General features: G+C 42.6%; 1 protein-coding gene across 3 annotated transcripts in view; it reads right to left on the bottom strand.

Moving 5' to 3' along the window:
• Positions 1-19,938, bottom strand: part of LOC126163018 (probable multidrug resistance-associated protein lethal(2)03659) — a 262,484-nt gene that overhangs the window by 70,417 nt on the left and 172,129 nt on the right. For 2 of the 3 annotated variants that reach the window (XM_049919887.1, XM_049919885.1), the window contains exons 5-6: positions 7,718-7,922; positions 3,815-4,037 (exon numbers count right to left, since the gene is read on the bottom strand). In XM_049919887.1, the coding sequence (XP_049775844.1) occupies positions 3,815-4,037; positions 7,718-7,922 (428 nt within the window). The remainder of the gene's footprint in view (positions 1-3,814; positions 4,038-7,717; positions 7,923-19,938) is intronic. The other variant, XM_049919888.1, reaches the window with a different exon arrangement.

The following is a 19,938-nucleotide window of genomic DNA, read 5'->3' as shown; positions in this document are numbered from 1 at the left end:
AGATGGAGACTGACACTATCATCAAATTTCACTGTTGCATGCACAAGCACGCAACAGACAAACAGACTGATTCCGTAGTGTGGAAAGAAGATCACAACTTCATAACATTATGGCATCAAAGGCATACAGGACTCTTGTCAACAGTGGCAATTCATGATCGTACGAGGAGGAGATCAGTTCTTTTTGTTCTACTCTACCTCCTGCAACCTAATACTCTGGCTAACATCCCTTTGTATACTTGTCCCTCTTCCAGATAGACACACTGTCTTAATGAACCTATGAGGACAATGAACACTTTCATTCTGTGACAACTCTACACAAAGTTTTAATTCATGGTACAACACAATTTCCTGTGTTTGCGTAATCTCTATTAGGCTGCATTTGTAGTGGAGTGGCACAGCAGAATCAGAGCAGCACTGGCGAAACAAATCAATGTTGTTCAATGTGCATGATCATAGTGGTGATGCAAGCAGAGCTGCATGGTCGGTACCACTGCTGGTGTTTGTGTTTCCTTCGGCATCAGCAGCAGAAGGCTTGATAGCAATTTTTTTTCCTCTGTGTCCTTTATGGAACCAGTGATACAACCACGATCACAAATGATCTGATAATGTGGCAGCAGAATTACAAACTACAAGCACAGAATAAATTTCCATAATTTTTTTCTTTCACTGTCATAACTATAGGCAATAATAAAGTTAGAGTACCACAGCTGATGAACACACAAAAAATTTTTTTATTATGTGAAATAAGTACTCGAAACTGTCTGGGACAGTTTTATTTGAAGCTCCAAGTTTCAACCTGCCTTATAAATGCCTCGTATAGAATACAGAATTTCCACAGCATGTTGCTCATTGACACTCGGGGGATCCTTCTAGGTCAATGATAGTGTCGTGGAGAACATTTAACTTTCACAATAAACATGAGAAAATTATGGTGAAGTCTGTACTGGCTTTCAGAATATGCTCTACTTAGTGCTCATTATTCCTGAAGCACATTCAAGTAATTGTGATCTGGAAAAGATTTTGTTGAAATATTCTTTCCCTGGATCTATTACCATGAAGTGTTTCAGGTTGGTTTGGGCTGCATGGTGGTTCGTTATACTTCACCTCATGCACCTAACACCTCATGCACCTAACATTTCAGTAAGTTGCCACCTGAACACTCCTTTTACATACAATTAATGTTGCTCACTGAATATTTGGTCACCATTGACTATTATTAATCAGTATATAACTAATCTGTGCCCTGAATGTGTGTGTTCTTCCTCCAACTTGCCTCATACTTTGCCTCCTTACAGGCTGCATATAAAACAGCTGAAAATAAACTTCTCGTTCATTCCACCACATAAATAGGAAGTGAGATTCCATTCACTTTTTTATATAATCTTCTAAACTACAACTCAATACATGATGAATGAGGACAGCTACTAACTCATTTACTATAGAAATTTTTCCAATCCATACATGGCATACAGCAAACCAGTGCTTAACAGTATTGGTTAAAAACAGTCTTGGTTGCAATTTTAGTTTTTTTTTTATTTTTCAGCGACACGTTTTGCCTTATTTATGCATCTTCAGGTTATCTACATAGAAAACAGGGAACAAATACATCTATTTAAGAATCGCGATCGCATTGTGCAGACTTAGATAACCTATAAGCATGTACAGACAGATCAGCTATTGAAAGAGTAAATACCTTAATTTGGTATTTCTTAGAAGAATCCTTTAGCCAGTGTAGCCTAAGGGCATCGTCGAATATATCCAGCAAACATCACCTTCATTAAACTCAGTAAAAACTAGAAATATAAAATAGTAAAATCATTACCTTTTCTAAATGGACGCAACAGGCACCAAGATCAGCATAACGCGTTCCCATTCATTACTCGCTCCTGTAAACGGGAACGCATTATGCAGATCTTTGTGCCTCTTGTGTCCATCTAGAAAAGGTAATGATTTTACTATTTTATATTTCTAGTTTTTACTGAGTTTAACGAAGGCGATGTTGGCCTGATATTCTATGATGCCCTTTGGCTACACTAACTAAAGGATTCTTCTAAGAAATAGCAAATTAAGGTATTTACTCTTTCAATAGCTGATCTGTTTATACATGCTTATAGGTTATCCAAGTCTGCACAACGAAATTGCGATTCTTAAATGGATGTATTTGTTCTGTTTTCTATATAGATAACCGGAATATGCCTAAACAAAGTGAAACGTCTCGTTGAAAAATAAAAAACTAAAATTGCAACCAAGACTGTTTTTAACCAAAACTCATTTACTGCCCTCTGTAGTAAATACATAACACATCAAATATTCAACTTGATAATTAACTATTACAATACACTAATTATCTTTGACATTTTGCATTCTCATATTTCATCGAGCTCTTTCTTCAGCACTGCTCAATCCCTGGAACTCTTGTCTCCACCTCTGCAGCTAGGTCATCTGACTTCTACCCACTTCTGAACAGTCACTGGATCAATGGCTCTGATCTCAGCATCTATGATTTAAAACACCTCTAAACAGTGGGGTGCTCACCACTTATTGACTATTCCCAATCACGAACGTCTTTTCTCTGACTTGTATTTAAGGATGTAATACCTCTCATTCAAGGAATGTGATGTATCACTTAATGAAGGCAACACCTGAATCCTTTTATAGGGGAGAGTCTGGTGGTCTATTAAGCTCTCCTCCTTGCATCAAGCAAAATACATTGGAAGAATAAAATCTATCGCCTTCTCTTTCTTTCCCGTATCACCCAACATCAATTACAATTAATTTCCTGTCAGGATCTGCAACTGCTTGTAGGATGATGAAAATGTTTTATAACTATAAACGTTGCACCAGAATTTTCTGAGTGATTTAGATGACTGTTTTCTGACATTATCACCGACTGCATTTGGAAAGTTCCGTATGTTGTATAAATCATTTATAGTATTCAAAAAATCATCCTTAGAGGGCACTCAAGTCATGGCTGAAAGAAATTCCACAACACTAGTATTTGACTCCAGAATTCTTACGAAGGTTATGAATACTATTGTAGAAGTCAGAGACCTGTGTCGAACACTGCTTCTGGTTTCTAGGACCTTCTAAATATTCTCTTTTCACCAGCTGTCTATGGCACTTGGAAAGTCATAATATTCCATTGAAAACAATCAGTCATTGCTTTTATATCAACACTATACACAATAACCATATGGCAAACTACTCTCCTCTTTGCATACTATCATTTGCCAAAATATCGTTTTGATATCTCAAACCATTTATGAGACACATGGGTGTCATGAATATTTTATTCTCGCTTTATGGTCTGTGAGTGCAAGTTTAACAGAGTGTGCTATATATGACCCATTTTCTCGAGAACCCAATTCCAAGTTTAAAGAATAGTTCAATATGTTAACTACTTCTGGTATGAAGCAACATATGACTTGACTTGCACCAAACGCAAATTCAGTGACTTCTATTTTTCATTGCAAACTATTCAATGCTCTTTCAGTAGTTTGCTCAGCTTTGAAATATCATAACTGTGCTGATTAACGAAATGATAAGCAGTTCATTATGCACCTGATGAGTAAACTACAAGATTTACGAGAATCAATTTTTTTTTACTGCGTAGTTTGTTTAAAATCATTTGAGAAAGACTGCAGATTGATCAGCTTGTGTGTTTGCCATCCCCACAGTCAAGTGAGCCAGCCTGTTGCCATGCTGCTCCCTGGCCCCACTATCACTGGGACCAAAGCAGCTCTGCCCTGCTTTGTTGTGCCACTCCACTACAATGCAGGACTTACATTTGTTATTTTTTATAATCCACTTACCTTGAAAGGGAATGAATAGCAACATGCAAAGAATACCACCAAAGGCAGCAATACCAATTCTAGTCCATATGAAATATGTTACAACAGCTGTTTCTAGAGGCCCAAGCCACAGATAGTGACCGAAGATGAACATAAAGTCAAATCTGTGCACATCGTTAGCCATCAGGTTGACCACTTGTCCCACAGTTGTTTGTGCCAGTGCTGTCTTACTAAGCCTCAGTGCCTGTGCAACATAATGAAAAAAATAGAGAACTTGTCTTGTTAAAAAAAAAACACAAAACACACACACACACACACACACACACACACACACACACACACACACACACACACACACAGCAAAAAAACTTTTGTTTCTACCATGCTGTACAGTTTGAGTGCCTGTTAATCCTGTTACAATAGTTCATATTTGGTTCACAAGATGGTCTACTACTCTACTTTATACAGCAATGCACATATCTAGTTTGGCAATATTATGACAAGGATAGATTGCTACTCACCATACAGCAGTCTTGACTGAAGTTCTCTGCTATACGGTGAGTAGCTTTCTACCCTCTTCGTAACATTCTCGTTATTCCATCCTGGATTTTTCCATTCTTCAACTATGTAGTTTGTCAAATTGAGATCTGTTCACAAAATTCCAGAATATTTGTAATTTCGTGCTAATGGTGTGCTGGAGTGAGATGCAGTTGGCATCCTTGAACATGCCTGTGTTTAATGTGTAAGTGCTGGAAGTCCCAGTGTCTTCTGTGTCTTAGTTATTGTTCAGTGCTGTATTGAGTAGAGCATTTTGTCGTACAGGTTATGAATTTCGAGATAGCAAAAAAGGAGGAACAACGTGTCTGCATTAAATTGTGTGTGTGGAACTCTAGAAAGCCTTTACAGAGACTCACTAAATGATTGAGGAACTCTATGGTGATGAGTAAGCCATGCTCGGTGTTACAGCTCGTCAGGTCAGGTAAAATGTCAAAGCTATGCTGATAGTTTTCTTTGACTTTGACAAGTTGGTTTATAACTTATTTGTGCCACAGTACAAACTGATGGTACTATCAGAATGTGTTGTGACACCTGTGAGAAAATTTAAGATGGAAATGGCCCAAAACGTGTCTAGAATTCATGGCTCTTGCACCACAATAACACACCAGCACATTCATCCCCATTTGTGCATGACTACCGCACAAAAAACCAAATCACTGAGCTGCCTCATCCTTTGTCCTCACCAAACCTGGCCCCTGCAGACTTATTTCCAGAGTTTAAAACCTCATTGGAATGACAAAGACTTGGAGCAATAGATGAGACAAAAGTAAATTCACAGACAACACTTCGCACAATCCAGCAAGTGGTGCTTCTGGAAGTGGGAATGGCACTGGGAGTAGTGTGTCTATTCTGGAGGAGAGTATTTTGAAGGAGTCCATGCACAGTAAGTAAAAGGTAGGCGTAGAAAAATTTGAGAAAAGTTCCAGAATTTTTTGAATAGACCTCATATCAGCCCAATGCCCTTAGGAAAAGCTTTTATATTATGAAATATGCCTACCTATGATATACAATCTAAAATCACAAATGTTTATCAACCCCTTTTTCAGGAAATCAATCAAAAAGCTAGTGAAATAATAAGAATTGCACACATTTGTCAGTCATTTACGAAATAATATGCAGGATAATTACACATACCTTAATACCTACTTATTTATCTTGAAAAATGCCTCTGTGTTCAAAGAGAAATTGTCATTGGTAAATAATCAATTTACTGTTAAAAAACCACCACTTTTGTCTGACAAAAATTTGGTTTTTGTAGGTAGATTTTAATAGTGGGTAGTGCAGATAATTTCTGTTTCTAGCGTTTTAATTGTGAACATGCCTTCTTTATTCTTGCTCTAGTTGACAGCTGACAACTTTTGTGCATCAATAAATATACTGTAAGGATGAAGTAAAACTCTGATCTGTTTAAAGACATATTTACAGGATGCATGCTGTTCCAACTAACTTATTTTCATATCCTGCAGTTTATTCATATATTAAAATACACAAATTAAGCTCACATTTCCAATTTAAATGCGAGTAAAGTTTATAAAGTCCTTTTTTTTTAAATAATAGTAGCTTAACTGAAAGATTTTAACTCACGGCTTACCTGCTTAATTTTAGGAAGTGTATACAAACTCAGAACTTTATACCTGTTGAACATTTCTTGTTGGTGTATATACTACATTAATCAAAGGAGTCATTTGACAGCATATTTATTCTAATTCATTCACTTTTTTAAATCATTTTCTTGTCTGTAAGGTGGGACATTTCTCCCTCATGAGCAAAATAAAATTTTAAATTGTTCACAAAAAGCACAGTACCATCAAAGGTCCCATTGTAAAGACATCATCATGTAATTGCGTGTAACTATCATTTCTGTCCTAATACATAATGAGTACCGTAAGGCAGAAGAAATGCAACAGCAGCAAGTTTTTGAAGAAGCAGTCCTTCCTTAGTATGAAAATCTGTATAAAGGACACTATTTTAACAAAGTCAACTGGTTTTTAAAGATTCTGCCATCCTCCACCAGCAGCAGTGCTGACTACTGCCACTTTAAATTTATGAACATGGCATAACCCCACTTACTATTTTTCTTTTTTACTCCCTGTTACACATGTTATAAGTGTACTATGTAAATATTAAATTTTCAAGCTCTTTTCTGTATTTTCAAGGCCTTGTTGTCCAATCTGTGGTTTTTCAGGTTGCTGATAACAGTTTAAGTGGTTTGACACTTTCCTTTAATGGAATACCCAAAATCTGTAATTCACTAAAAATAATTGGTTGTTCTGACACTGACCGGAAACTCTTGTTCCCTTCTTCCTGAAGACTTTTTCAGAGAACTGTGTGATTAATAAGTTACATTTATTCAAAATTATTGGATTCCAGATTGTCAATCTTAGAATGTAATCCTTTCAGAAGTCCTGGGTCACTATCTTACTTCTAATTTTTCTTGTTCGAGGAATGTTTTATTTTGATGGAATAACATTTAAGTTAATGAAATCTCAGTGGGGAAATCTAAGTTTCCAGAAATTTCTCAGCTGGCTTTTCTAAAGCCCTGGGATAAAGTGGCAAATCCAAAATTGTGCTAAACAACATAGCACCTACCATCTACAGTATTTTGACAATATGTAACCAGTTATTAATCAAGGTAATTTCTTGTCTAGTAGGTGTATGCATCTATTTACCCCATACTTTATGTTATTTAAAAATTAACAACTGGGTATTTTAACATTTTTGTTATAACTTTCCTACACACATTGTTAAGTAAGTGGTGTTCACAAAGTCACACTGCTGAGCATATTGTGTGGAGGCTCAGTTCTGTTTGCACTTTCATTGAGTAATTTTCATACAGACAGTGGTCACAGAGCTTTTGTCATTTTTAGCCACTTGCTGTACCTATTCTGTGTAGACCACAGAGTAATGTCATTTGTTGATACAATTTGGACTCATCCTACTTAATATTAGTTTACTGAGATTTATTGTTACAAGTGTGAATTCACAATATAAAAGCTAATTAGCCATGCAGTCAATGCATATTGTACTGTTATCAGGCAGTGAAAGGACAGACTCATCTTGTATCCAGCTGTTATTTGTTCTACAATGCAGTAATGAAGTATATCTGGCACAATCTGCCACACGTGAATATAAAATTACTGAAAAACATTTAACAACTCTTCTGGAAGACAATTCTTGTGGGTACTAATAAATTTGCCTGTGCAGTAGCAGTTTTATTGTGAAAGGGAGTGGCTGCCAAACAGATAAAAAGGGCCAGAGATTGAAAACTAACACGACATCTTTTCAAATTCAGTGAAATTAATCCTGTACCAATGTATTACATCTGATAACATCCACCCTTGCTTTGTGCAGGAGGATGCCACTTACCTTTCTGTAAATAAGTGAACAACTCGCAACCCTCATCTTTAGGCCTAAATGGAACATAGCCATCATATATGGATGTAGTACCAAAGCAGTCACCAAGGAGCACATTATCACTGCTGTTGCATACAAGTAAGCATCAGATATTGGTATCTGACTTCCTGGAGTGAAATACTGCAACAGAAGACCAAGAAAGAGTGGCTGTGCCACCCTTCAGGTTTCACAAAATATTACAACGCATGTCCCCAAAGCTAAAAAACAATCATGATTTTCAATAAAGATACACAAACAATTTAACATGAGTTTATTTCTTAATTTCTGTAGCTTAGAAACAATACAAAAATTACTACCTCCTTATTTACTTGCAGTCCCTGAGAACAGAAGTTAATTTAAAAGATTATACTAACAGACAAGTCATCACTTAAAGTATGTTAAGTACAGTTAGATACGGTTCATCTGTATATTTTAAAAAATGGAGATGAAATGGTGAATGTTAAATGAACTGTAACTGTTTCAGTAATCCTAATCATTTTCAGCAATGAGAAATATTAAGACCCATGACTACAACAAATTAGTTTATGACACTATATGTAATTTTTACTTAAGGAATGTTCACCCCAAAATTACTATAAGTAATCAATCCAAGAATACATGCAGAAATGCATTATCTTACTAATTTGCAAATCCTTAAAACTGTGTAATCTACATCTACACTCCGTAAATAATTATGAACCACGTAATAGAGAATACTTCCCGATGTACCAGTTATTAGCACTGCTTAAGGTCACAAGTGGAACTTGGGAAGAATGACTGCTTAAATACCTTGGTATGTGCTATAATTAGACTAATCTTTCCTTCCCAATTCCTATGGGAGTGATACATAGGGAGATTGTGTACATTCCCAGATTCCTCTCTCAAAGCTGGTTCTCTAGACTTTGTAAATATGCTTTCACAGGCTAGTTGGCATGACAATCATGAAATGGATGGTGTCAGCCAAACTGAATGATTTCTAGGCAAGCTGCTTTGTGGCCCCTTCTCCAGGGGGTGCCTCTACTGCTGAGCACCACCTTGTGTACCCCTCCTTCCCTCTCACTGTTAACATCAGGCCTGCCATAGCTGGATATGGTGGCTGAGGGACAATGTGCAGCCATTACAAGACTCTCTCCCCCCCCCCCCCCCCCCCCCCCAGTCTCTCTATTCCACAGCAGTATTGGGACACTGCCAATGAAGCAGCAGAACTACGAGGTGTGATGCTCAGTTCTTCAGTTGCCATGGAATCACCAGATCTTCCCACAGACTGTCATCATGCTTTGATAACAATATAGGCTGGCCCTAAGCTTAACTTAGTTCTAAACTACTGTCCTTATCTCAATGTCATATCTGGATCCCTACATATTGTTTTAAAATACAATTCTAGAATTTGGTGGCCTGTTTTACTAATTTGGTGCCATTTTAATCCATGCTATGTACACTGGAGAGGTAGTACACCACAGCTGACTTCTTTGGTTGGTTCCTCATCTGTGAGACACTTTTGCTCCATGCATCTTTTCTACTTCTCCAAGATGGTCTGACTCGCATACATTCTTCCAAATTGCTACGGAATGTGTCAGTTCCTGCAACCCTCCATCATGCTCAACAGAAATCCAACAAGACACTCTTTGCTTTAGTGCGTACTTTAGTATCTCCGTCACAGCAGTTGAAGAATCCATAAGCAGCTGGCAGGTACTAAGGTGCTGGCACGATGCTTGTAGTAACAGGGCTGTCTATGCCTTAGGAGGCACACCACACCTAGCACTCCAATTCTGCCAAAGCAGTGTTAAGATGGGGCTCTTGCAGAGCAGGTCAACCAGTTTCTACTCTGCCGGGCTACGGATTTTTTGTTCCAAAGGGTGCTGGAAATAACGCAGTAATACAAGCGAGCTCCTAACTCATAAAAGCAATGGGTAATTTTAGCAGAGGCATCAGCAGTCCAGCAGCACATACTATGATGAGAGGGTACACCAGGTACCAGAGCAAGCAGTGGCCATGATGGTTGGGCCTTCACTGCCGCACTATCTTCCAGCACCAAGTCGTCTTTCCTAGACTTTGTGCCTCTCCAATGGTGGACCATCTCCAGGTTCACTCCAGCTGCTGCCAGGCTCTGACCTGGAAGGGGAGCAAGTCAAGATTGGGGCTCTCCATTCTGCACTGGTACAGGCATCCTGGCACCACATTCCATCACTCAAGAGTGATATCCATGACTGGAGGCTGCCATTATCTGTAAGTATTCTGGCAGTTTTCCATGCTGCTGTGGTGGTGATGTTTGGTTTGTGGGGCGCTCAACTGCGTGGTTATCAGCGCCCGTACAATTACCCAATCTTTGCTCAGTCCAATTTCGCCACTGTCCTGGATGATGATGAAATGATGAGGACAACACAAAACACCCAGTCATCTCGAGGCACGTGAAATTCCCTGACCCCGCCGGGAATCGAACCCGGGACCCCGTGCTCAGGAAGTGAGAACGCTACCACGAGACCACGAGCGGCAGACTTCCATGCTGCTGCCATCTGTGGCAAGCAACCATACAGCTTCTAAACGGGACACACCACTGAGTGAGCTCCTGGCATCAGCATTCCTGAGTGCAGACGTCTTCACCTACTGGTTGACAGCTGGTCAAACACACACACACACACACACACACACACACACACACACACACACACACACACACAGTCTTGACCACATGCATATAGGGGGGCAGGGTCACTGCACCACAATGCTACAAATTGTCACAGAAGTTTCAATAAAATTTCTGACTTTTGATGTTTATTGTGACTTATCAGCCTGCATCCCTGCCACACTTCCATCGTAGAACTGAAGTGACATTTCACCCTGAGTCCACATTAGTTGGCATCAGAAGTGGGATTGACAATCGCTGCAAATGCATCTATGGATGAAGAAGATAGCTCTACAACCCTGCAATAGTTGAGTCAACAACATGTGGTGAGGTGAGTGCAGTCTTTTTGTGTATGTTTTCCTTGACTGTGAATATTGTGAACAGTCAATGTGTCTTTCGCAATGTGTGTAACTGTATCACAACTTTCAGTATGTGGCGGACAGTGTTCGGTGGGTGTGTAAATAAGAACATTAGTTTTATAGTATGTATTATCATGAGTAAGCAGTGTGGCTCATTTTCTGTAACTATAATATAAGGTGTATGTGTATCAGTTCAGGTAGTGAAGCTGAATACAACAAAGAAGTATTCATTGTTCCCAGTATGGGAATAAGTAATAATTATAAGTAGGCACTCAGGCATAAAAGTTACAGTAAGAACTACTATACAGAATCACTTCAAGTGTCGTCCTAATAATTTGATTTCGTTTGCTTTTTGTATTTATGGAATAAAGTTTTTGTGATGCTAGTCTGAGAATTGCAGGAAATGTGCGTTAGTTTTCCCCATTTGCAAATGGGCAGTGATGTTGTGCAAGGAATATGGTTCAGTATACAAGCAAGTAAAATAGTGAGTAGTGTTTGGCAGTAGTATGTTTAAAGGGTCCTTGCCATTTGTGTTTGCGTAATTGACAAAGGTTAATCAACATCATGGTCAGTGCCACAAGCAGCACAGTTTTCAGTACCACAGGGGGGATAGGTAAGATATGAGCAGACAATGGAAAGTTGTCTAAGATACTGGTAGCACTTTGGACTAAGGAGAAGAAAATAGCTTTTTGCAATTCTCCGGAGTGTGAGAAGTATCTGTGGAGGAGAACTGAGGTAGTCAGGGAAGAGGTAAGGATGGAAAGGAGGAGAAGAGAGGAAACAAAGGAGGGAAAAGAGGGAGAAGGAGAAACTTTAAAGGAAGGAAAACAGACCTATGTTTAAGTTACCTGTCCTCATTAGATGTTTAACTACTATTAATGTATTTAAACCCATCAACCCTGCGAGAGTGTGGGAGATAGGACAAAGAAGGAAGGTGAAAATCATGGTGAAGAGAGACAAGGTGGAGCCCAACTGGTAAACCCACCCGAGAGCGGGAATCAGGTGAGTGACGTCCATGGTCTGGGAACAGGATAGAATAGGAAGGATGAGTGGGAGAGAAATGGACAGTGATTGCAAAAGAAACCAGAAGCTGGGACCAATGGAAAGACGGGGGGGGGGGGGGGGGGGGGGGGGGGGGGGCACCCAGCTTCAACCCGGAGACTATCAACTGGGCTAGTATGGAAGGCACCAGTGGCCAAAAGGATACCACGATGGTGGACCGGATCCAGCATGTGCAGTGCGGAAGGAGCAGCCGAACCATAAACTTGACACCCATAGTCCAAGTGAGACAGCACTAAAGCCCGATAAAAGCGGAGAAGGATGGAGCGGTCCGCACCCCAAGAGGTGTGGGCAAGGAAGCAAAGGACACCGAGTTTACGGAAACCTCCTGCCTTCAGACGTCTGATATGAGGCATCCAAGTGAGCTTGTTGTCTAAAAGAAGACCCAGGAAACGAAACTGTTGGGACCACAGGTAATCGTTGTGCATCGAGATAGAGCTCTAGATTGGGGTGGATCGTAGTACGGTGACAGAAGTGGACTACACACGATTTTAAAGGAGAGAATTGAATCTCACATGAGAGGGTCCATGTAGAGGCATGCCATATAGCTCCCTGGAGCTGCTGCTCTGCAGAGGCCATCCAAGAGGAACTAACCCAAATGCAGAAATCATCCACATACAGAGCAAGGGCGACCAAAGGACCGACAGAGGCCACAAGTCGATCTATAGCAATGAGGAAAAGAAGTACACTCAATACAGAACCCTGTGGGATGCCATTCTCCTGGGTCCATGGAGAACTAAAAACAGTATCAACCTGAACCCTGAACAACCGATGGAACAGGAACTGGCGCATAAAAATCGGGAGGGGGCCCCAAAGACCCCACTGATGAAGTGTAAGTAGGATGTGATGGCGCTAAGCCGTGACATAGGCCTTGCGAAGGTTGAACACTACAACCAAATGGCGACACTGGGAAAAAGCCTGCCGAACTGCGGATTCCAAGCGAAGTAAATGATCAATTGGAGACTGTCCCTCTTGGAAGCCACACTGGTAAGGGGACAATAGATCCAGAGATTTGAGGACCCAATTGAGCCGACAGGCTACCATCCGTTCAAGTAACTTGCAAACATTTGTCAGACTAATTAGCTGATAGCTTTCGACGAACAGGGGGTTCTTACCAGCCATAAGGACAGGAAGCACAATGCAATCCCTCCACTGAGAAGGGAAGTCACCCTGGAGCCAAATACGGTTAAACACCCGGACAAGATGTTGCCGTTGTGGAGCACTGTTGGTTATGAATGGAGTTTGGGCCAGGGGCCCTATAATGAGAAGAAGGAAGTGCAGAAAGAAGTTCCCATTCAGTAAAAGGTTTGTTGTAAGATTCTGACTGACAAGGGCCATAAGGGGGAAGCTTTGGCCCACTGTTTCTGGTGAAGGAAAGCAGCCGGATAGGAAGCTGATGCTGTAGCAAAATGGGTCGCAAGATATTCTGAGAGAATCAACAGGTCCATGCAAAGGCCATCCGGGAGGTGAAGGCCTGGGAGGGTGGATTGTCGATAGCAACCTTGGAGAGAGCGAAGTGTAACCCATACCCGTGACAAAGGGACAGTAGCACCGAGGGAAGAAACGAAGCACTCCCAACACATCCGTTTGCTCTGTAAGATTAAGTAACAGGCTTTAGCACGAAGGCATTTAAAGGTAATAAGGTTGGCAACGGATGGGTGCATCTTCAGGTGTTGCAAAGCTCAACGGCAATCATGGATGGCAATGGTGATGGCCGTACTCCACCACGGGACTTGCTGGCAGCGAAATGATCCAGGTGAGCGCGGTACAGCAAGGCTAGCAGCACCAACAATCACGTCAGACATGTCATGTAGAACATCAATACAACCCGACAGAGGAAGAAAAAACGACCTGTGCAGTGTATAGAGGCCAATCGGTGTGTTGGAAAGACCAACGAGGTAACCTGTCCATGGGGGAGCAGGAAGGGAGTGAGAGAATCAACGAGAAATGGTCACTATCACAAAGGTAGTCATGTGGCAACCAGTGTAATGAAAGGAGGAGGGAGGGAGAAGAAAGAGAAAGGTGAATGGCAGAAAAGGTACCATGACCGGCACTGAAATGAGTAGGGGAGCCATCATTAAGAAGGCACAAGTCGTGGTCTGCAAGAAACTGGTCTACGAGAAGACCATGTCTAGATGGAAATGCACTGCCCCACAAGGGATGATGAGCATTAAAACCCCCAACGAGGAGGAAGGGAGGAGGAAGTTGCTGAAGGAGGGCAGTTAAGGCAGCAGGTGTAAGAGTCCTGTCAGGAGGGAGATAAAGACTGCAAACTGACCTCAGAGTCCAGGTGGACCCTAACAGCAACCACTTCCAATGTAGTTTGAAGAGGAATCCATGTGGTAGCAATGTCTGTACAGACCAACATACAAACGTCACCAGAGGCCCGCAGGGGGCTGACCCGATTTCGAAAGAAAACACGGAATCCACAGAGGGTTGGTGAGTGATCATCAGTGAAATGAGATTCCTGTAGAACCACACAAGCTGCAGAGTAAGACAAAATATGGGATTTCAACTCCGGAAGGCGAGGGTAATATCCAGTACAATTCCATTGAATAACCACAGAATGATTCAAATGGGGGTTGTACAGGCTAAAGCCAGTCATGCCGCCCGGTCACCACCCGTCACCAACAAGGAGGGGGCGACATCCATGAACAACAGATCAGAATCAGGTTGCGAAGCCGGGGATGGGACCTATGGTGGCAACAGAGGCTCCTTGTCCCAGGACTTACACTTCTTCCTCTTTTCTGTTTGAGATCGAGGATTGTGCGGCATGAAGGAGCCAGCTGCAGCAGGATCGGGAGAAGAAAGATCAGGTGACCTGGGGGCCCACAGACCGTGGTTCTTGCGGTCATTGCATGGCAGCAGACCTTGACTGGCAGATGCCGAAGAAGTGGGACACTTCTCTGGCTGGGGAGGGGGAGTAGCACCTGGAGGAGAGGGTGTGGGAGCCACAGGGGAGGGAAGGAGGAGAGGGGTTCGGGACTTGGGTAAGGAAGGGGGAGGAAGGGGTGAAGATGTAACTAAAGCGTACCTAGACATCGTGGACACAGTGTGAAGACTTGCATACTTCTTACAAGCCTCAGTGTAGGTTAAACAATCACAGGACTTATACTCCTGTATCTTCTTTGCCTTCTTATATACTGGGCAATCTGTTGAACTCAGGGAGGGTATCCCCTTCAAAAGCCAGGATAAAGGCACCAGTATCAACGCGACTGTCCTTCGGACCCTTCTGAACATGCCGAACAAAGTGAACACCCAGCCATCTGAGAGTGTCCCGAAGTTCCTCATCAGTTTGAAGGATGAGGTCCCCGTGAAAAATCACACCTTGAACCATATTTAGAGACTCGTGGGGGTAATGAATACAGGAATTGTGCCAAGATGGTTACAGGCACGAAGGGCCGCATACTGGGCAGCTGAAGCAGTTTTGATCAACAATGAACCCAACCGCATCTTGCTCAGAGTTCACTTCGCCATACTTGTCTTCAATGTGTTCCACAAAAAATAAAGGTTTGGTATTTGTGAAAGTATCCCCACCAGTCCTGGTGCAAACCAGATAGTGGGGGAAAGGTTTCGCCCATAGCCAACGGGCCTGACCCCCCTCCCAGTGAGTAGCCGGTTCAGTTCCACGCAGAGAGACTGCCACAGAAGAATGGCCAGTGTTCTGGACCCGTATGCGTTTCATTTGCATAGTGTGTGCCCAGATACCACCCACTCTCCGATCAGTGGCTCTCCCCACAGGCGCCACCCAGCCACAGCAAGGGCCATCTGGCACAGCGGCCATTGCCGGGAGTTCCAATGCTCCAGGATGACAAGCAACCACTCCTAGGCTTACATGAGGTGGTCACAGCTCAGGTATCAGAAGTGTGATCCCTGTGTGTTGAAGAGGCTCAACCGAAAGGGTATATGGTGACCCCACCACACTGTCTGGCCACTGTGCTGGCTATGCACCCTAGAATCAGACAACGACGTGAATGAAAAGATGGAATGAACTAGGAGGGCATACATCGGAGACACTAGGTAAAGTGCTCTTCCCCAAATGGATCTCACTATGGATTAGAAATTTAGTAATGGAGGTCAAACCCCAGAGGGGGACCAGGGAATGCCAAAAGGATGAGGTGATTACGCAACAAAACCAAATTGCAAAACCAAGAGGACAGTGGGGCCAACATAAACAAGGACACCCAGAGAGGGAGAGCAGAGGACGAAGGGGAAGGGGAAGGAGCAGGAGCAAGGAGAGGAAAGGAGCTGACAGGAAAGGAAATGCAGCCCTGGAAAGAAGGAAGGCTGCAATAGTTCGGGGCTCGCGCTCGCCACGCACGTACTCACAAAAGAACCGTGAGCCCCCTGGGGGGTTTATGACTGGTGGGATGATCTCCTCAGTGGGAAACTAAGGTAATTTAAGAAGGGAATAATGGCATTGTGCAAATCCCTCACAGTTTACCGAGTGCAGAGAACACTAATGTTGTTGATGTTAAGGGAGTATTGAAGCATCTGCTCCAATATAACTTGGAATTGATAACAAAGCAAGTGGATTTCATCCAGATGTTATGTTTTTCTTTCTCCCAAAATTATTTTCTTTTTGTGAATATCATCGATCTGACCATGTGTGGACTGCGCGCAATACCAAAAATCTTTAATGTCAAACTTAGGGCTTAGCCAACTTAACCTTATTATCCGTTACATCCTTTTGATTATAAATACCAGTGATTTTGAGTTTCATCACTGTTCACATGGAAACATATACATGACAGGCAGATAAAAAACCACATAAATGGTCAAATTTGTTCAGTTAATGCTGAACAAGTGTTACAATATTATGGAAAGGATAGCTGCTACTCACTATATAGCAGATATGCCGAGCCACAGATAAGCATAACAAAAGGACTAAAAGAAAATAAGCTTTCAGCCAACATGGCACATTTGCTCACGTTCGTGCTGAAGGCCTCGTTAAACCCATCTCCATTATGTAGTGAGTAGAAACTATCCTTTTCACAATGTTACATTCCATCCCTGATTTTCAATTAGCTGAAATTGTGTTAGCAACTTTTGCCCTCTTAGTTTCTGAATAATTAGCATTCACAATTAAAACACTGCTACTGACATAGAATACCATATTTTGGCAAACTGGACAGCGTAACTCAACAGCAATTTTTGTTTCATCTAACAGTTCACATCCAGAACTATTTACCTCCCTGTTCACTTAATCAGAAATATAAATTTTTAACTGTCATCAATGACAGTAAAGCAAGTAACACTAGCTGAATGTAGTTTTGATTATTGGAATCTTATAAAATAGAGGCGGTTGTTAAGGTATTTTAGTCAGTCTGTGGAAGGTTATGGAATGTGCAAGGTCTATATCTGCCAATACCAGGGAATTTATCACATGAGAGTCAGCACAAATTACAACCCATAGAATGTGCTAAGCTGTATCTAAATTTTGCAATAATTTTGCAAGTGTTTTCAATGAAGACTGGGCAGTGTAGGTGTAATTATAATAAAATTATTACGATTATTATTGATTGTGTCAAACTTTAGTAGTGCACATGATTTTCAGACCAGTTTTCATACCGAGCCCACTTTTAAGATTTCAAGGACAGTGTTTTAAGGGTTTCATACAGTGACGCTCTTAATTATAAACATTTGCCAGATGTCAATTTCTGTGAACAATTATATTTATGTTAATATATTAGGCAATTGCACTCAATCCTACTAAAGAACATCAGTCCTGTGTAGTACTGGAAATCATTCACCATCAAAGTGCAAATAAAGTATTTCAACTGCAAACCTGGTTTAGATCATCTCATTTGAAAAGGCCTGCTTTGGACAATCTCAGCTACTGGCAGCATATTAGCACTGGTAAATACAGTTATGTTACAAATTATGAAGTCTGAGGTAGCTCTAGTGGCAGACAAAGGAAGAGTGCTGTACGGAAGTGAGTAAGAATGTGTATTGCAACACAGGTGAATGGAGTGCAGTAGCATCTACTTCGCTGCGTGGCAGTGTGTGTTACTTGGAAAGTGTGGCTGCAGACAATTATATTATGGATACTGCAAGGAATATACAGTAAGCTGTTGGAGTTGGTTGTGTTGCAGACATTGAGGAAGAACCAGTACAGCTGCATATATTTTGAATGGAAAAACCCCCAATCTAAAACCGTAGGCAAAAGGCCAGACGCAACACAAAGAAGATACACGCCTTCAGATCGAGCAATAAAACCCCCCTGCATGAATAAAACTCAAAACTAAGCCTGCCATGGCAGAGTCACCTGTTAAAATTGCAGGGAGCGTATCAGGCAGTGCAAATGTCTGCCTGAATGCAGTTAAAGCGGACAGCCCAACAAAATGTGGACCACCGTCAATGCTGACCCACAGCGACAGAGGTGGGTCCTCATGGCACAATAAGTAACTGTGCATCATCCAGGTGTGGCCAATGCGCAGCTGGCAGAGTACAACAGAGTCCTTGCGAGAGGCTCACAAGGAGGAGCGCCACACACCGGTAGTCTCCGTGACGATGCGAAAGCTGGTTGGGTGAAGGTAGGGTGCGCCATTCATCACCCCAGATACGAACTACCTTCTGCCGCAAAACTGACATGAGACCACACTCCGAAAGGCCAATCTCCAACACCAGTGCACTGACAGCCTGTTTGGCCAGTGTGTCAACCCGTCCATTACCCGGGATGCCAACATGACCCGGGGTCCACACAAAGACCACAAAGCGGCCCCAATGGGTATGAGTATGGAGCTACTCCTGGCCAGCCAACATCAGACGAGAGCGAGGAAAAAACTGGTCAATAGCTCGTAAACTGCTCAGAGTCACTACAGATTACGAAGGACTCACCCGAGCAGGAGCGGATATACTCTAGGGCGTGAGAGATGGCTACCAGCTCGGCAGTGAAAACACTGCAGCCAGCCGGCAATGAGTGTTGCTCAGAATGATCCCCTAGAGTAATAGCATAACTGACTCGATGAGCAACCATTGAACCATCATTTTAGGCCACATCAGAGCCCTGAAACGCACCAAGGACTGAAAGAAAGCGGCGGCGGAGGGCCTCAGGAGGGACAGTCCTTCGGACCCTGTGCCAAATCGAGCCAAAGGCATGGGCGGGGCACACACCACGGGGGTATGTGTGGAGGGGCCCAGAAAAGAGGTGGAGGAGGGAAAAACTCAATCCCAGAGAGAAGAGCCCGGACACGAACCACGATCGTACACCCTGACTGGGGCCACCATTCTGGACAACCAAGTTGGAGAACAGGAGATGGTAATTGGGATGCCTGGGCAAGCTTCATGTGCAGCGTAAGCGGCCAGTAGTTGGTGGTGCTGGATCCGCAATGGAGGGACACCAGCCTCCAGAAGTATGCTGTTGACAGGGCTTGTGCGGAAAGCACCAGTTGCGAGTCTGATCATGCAGTGCAGAATGGGTTCAAGCAACCGCAACACTGAAGGCGATGCCGAACCCTAAGCCAGGCTCCCATAATCTACACAGGACTGAATCAACACCTGATACTGTCATAGAAGAGTAAACCGATCGGCACCCCAGTTGGTGTGACTCAAGCAACGAAGAGTGTCAAGATGTCGCCAGTACGTTTATTTAAGCTACCAAATATGAGGGAGCCAAGTCAACCGGATATCAAAAAGCAATCCCAAAAACCAATGCATTTCCACCACAGCAAGAGGTTTGCCATCAAGACAAAGCCATGGCTCAGGTTGAACAGTGCAATACCAGCAGAAATACGTAACACAGGTCTTGGCGGCCGAAAACTGGAAGCCATGCACTACAGCCCAAGACTGCGCCTTGCGGATAACACCTGCAGCTGCCATTCAACTGCAATGCCAATGGAGCTATAGTATACGCAGAAGTCATCATCAGACAAGGAAGCTGATACTGGCTTTCCCACCACTGCAGTGAGCCCATTGATAGCAACTAAAAAGAGGCAGACACTCAAGACAGATCCTTGCAGGATCCCATTCTCCTGGACTCGGGAGGAACTATGGGACGGCCCAACTTGCATGCAGAAGGAATGAAGTAACCGAAAATTTTGAATAAAAATCTGGAGCGGGTCCCTAAGTGTGGTGAGGATGTGATGTTGCCATGTCTTACCATACGCTTTCTGCATGTCAAAAAAAGACAGAAACCAGATGCTGATGGCGGG

The sequence above is a fragment of the Schistocerca cancellata genome, chromosome 2, assembly GCF_023864275.1.
Source record: "Schistocerca cancellata isolate TAMUIC-IGC-003103 chromosome 2, iqSchCanc2.1, whole genome shotgun sequence".
NCBI lineage: Eukaryota > Metazoa > Arthropoda > Insecta > Orthoptera > Acrididae > Schistocerca > Schistocerca cancellata.
The sequence above is the reverse complement of the archived record's forward strand: the minus strand, read 5'-3'. Positions and strand labels throughout refer to the sequence as shown.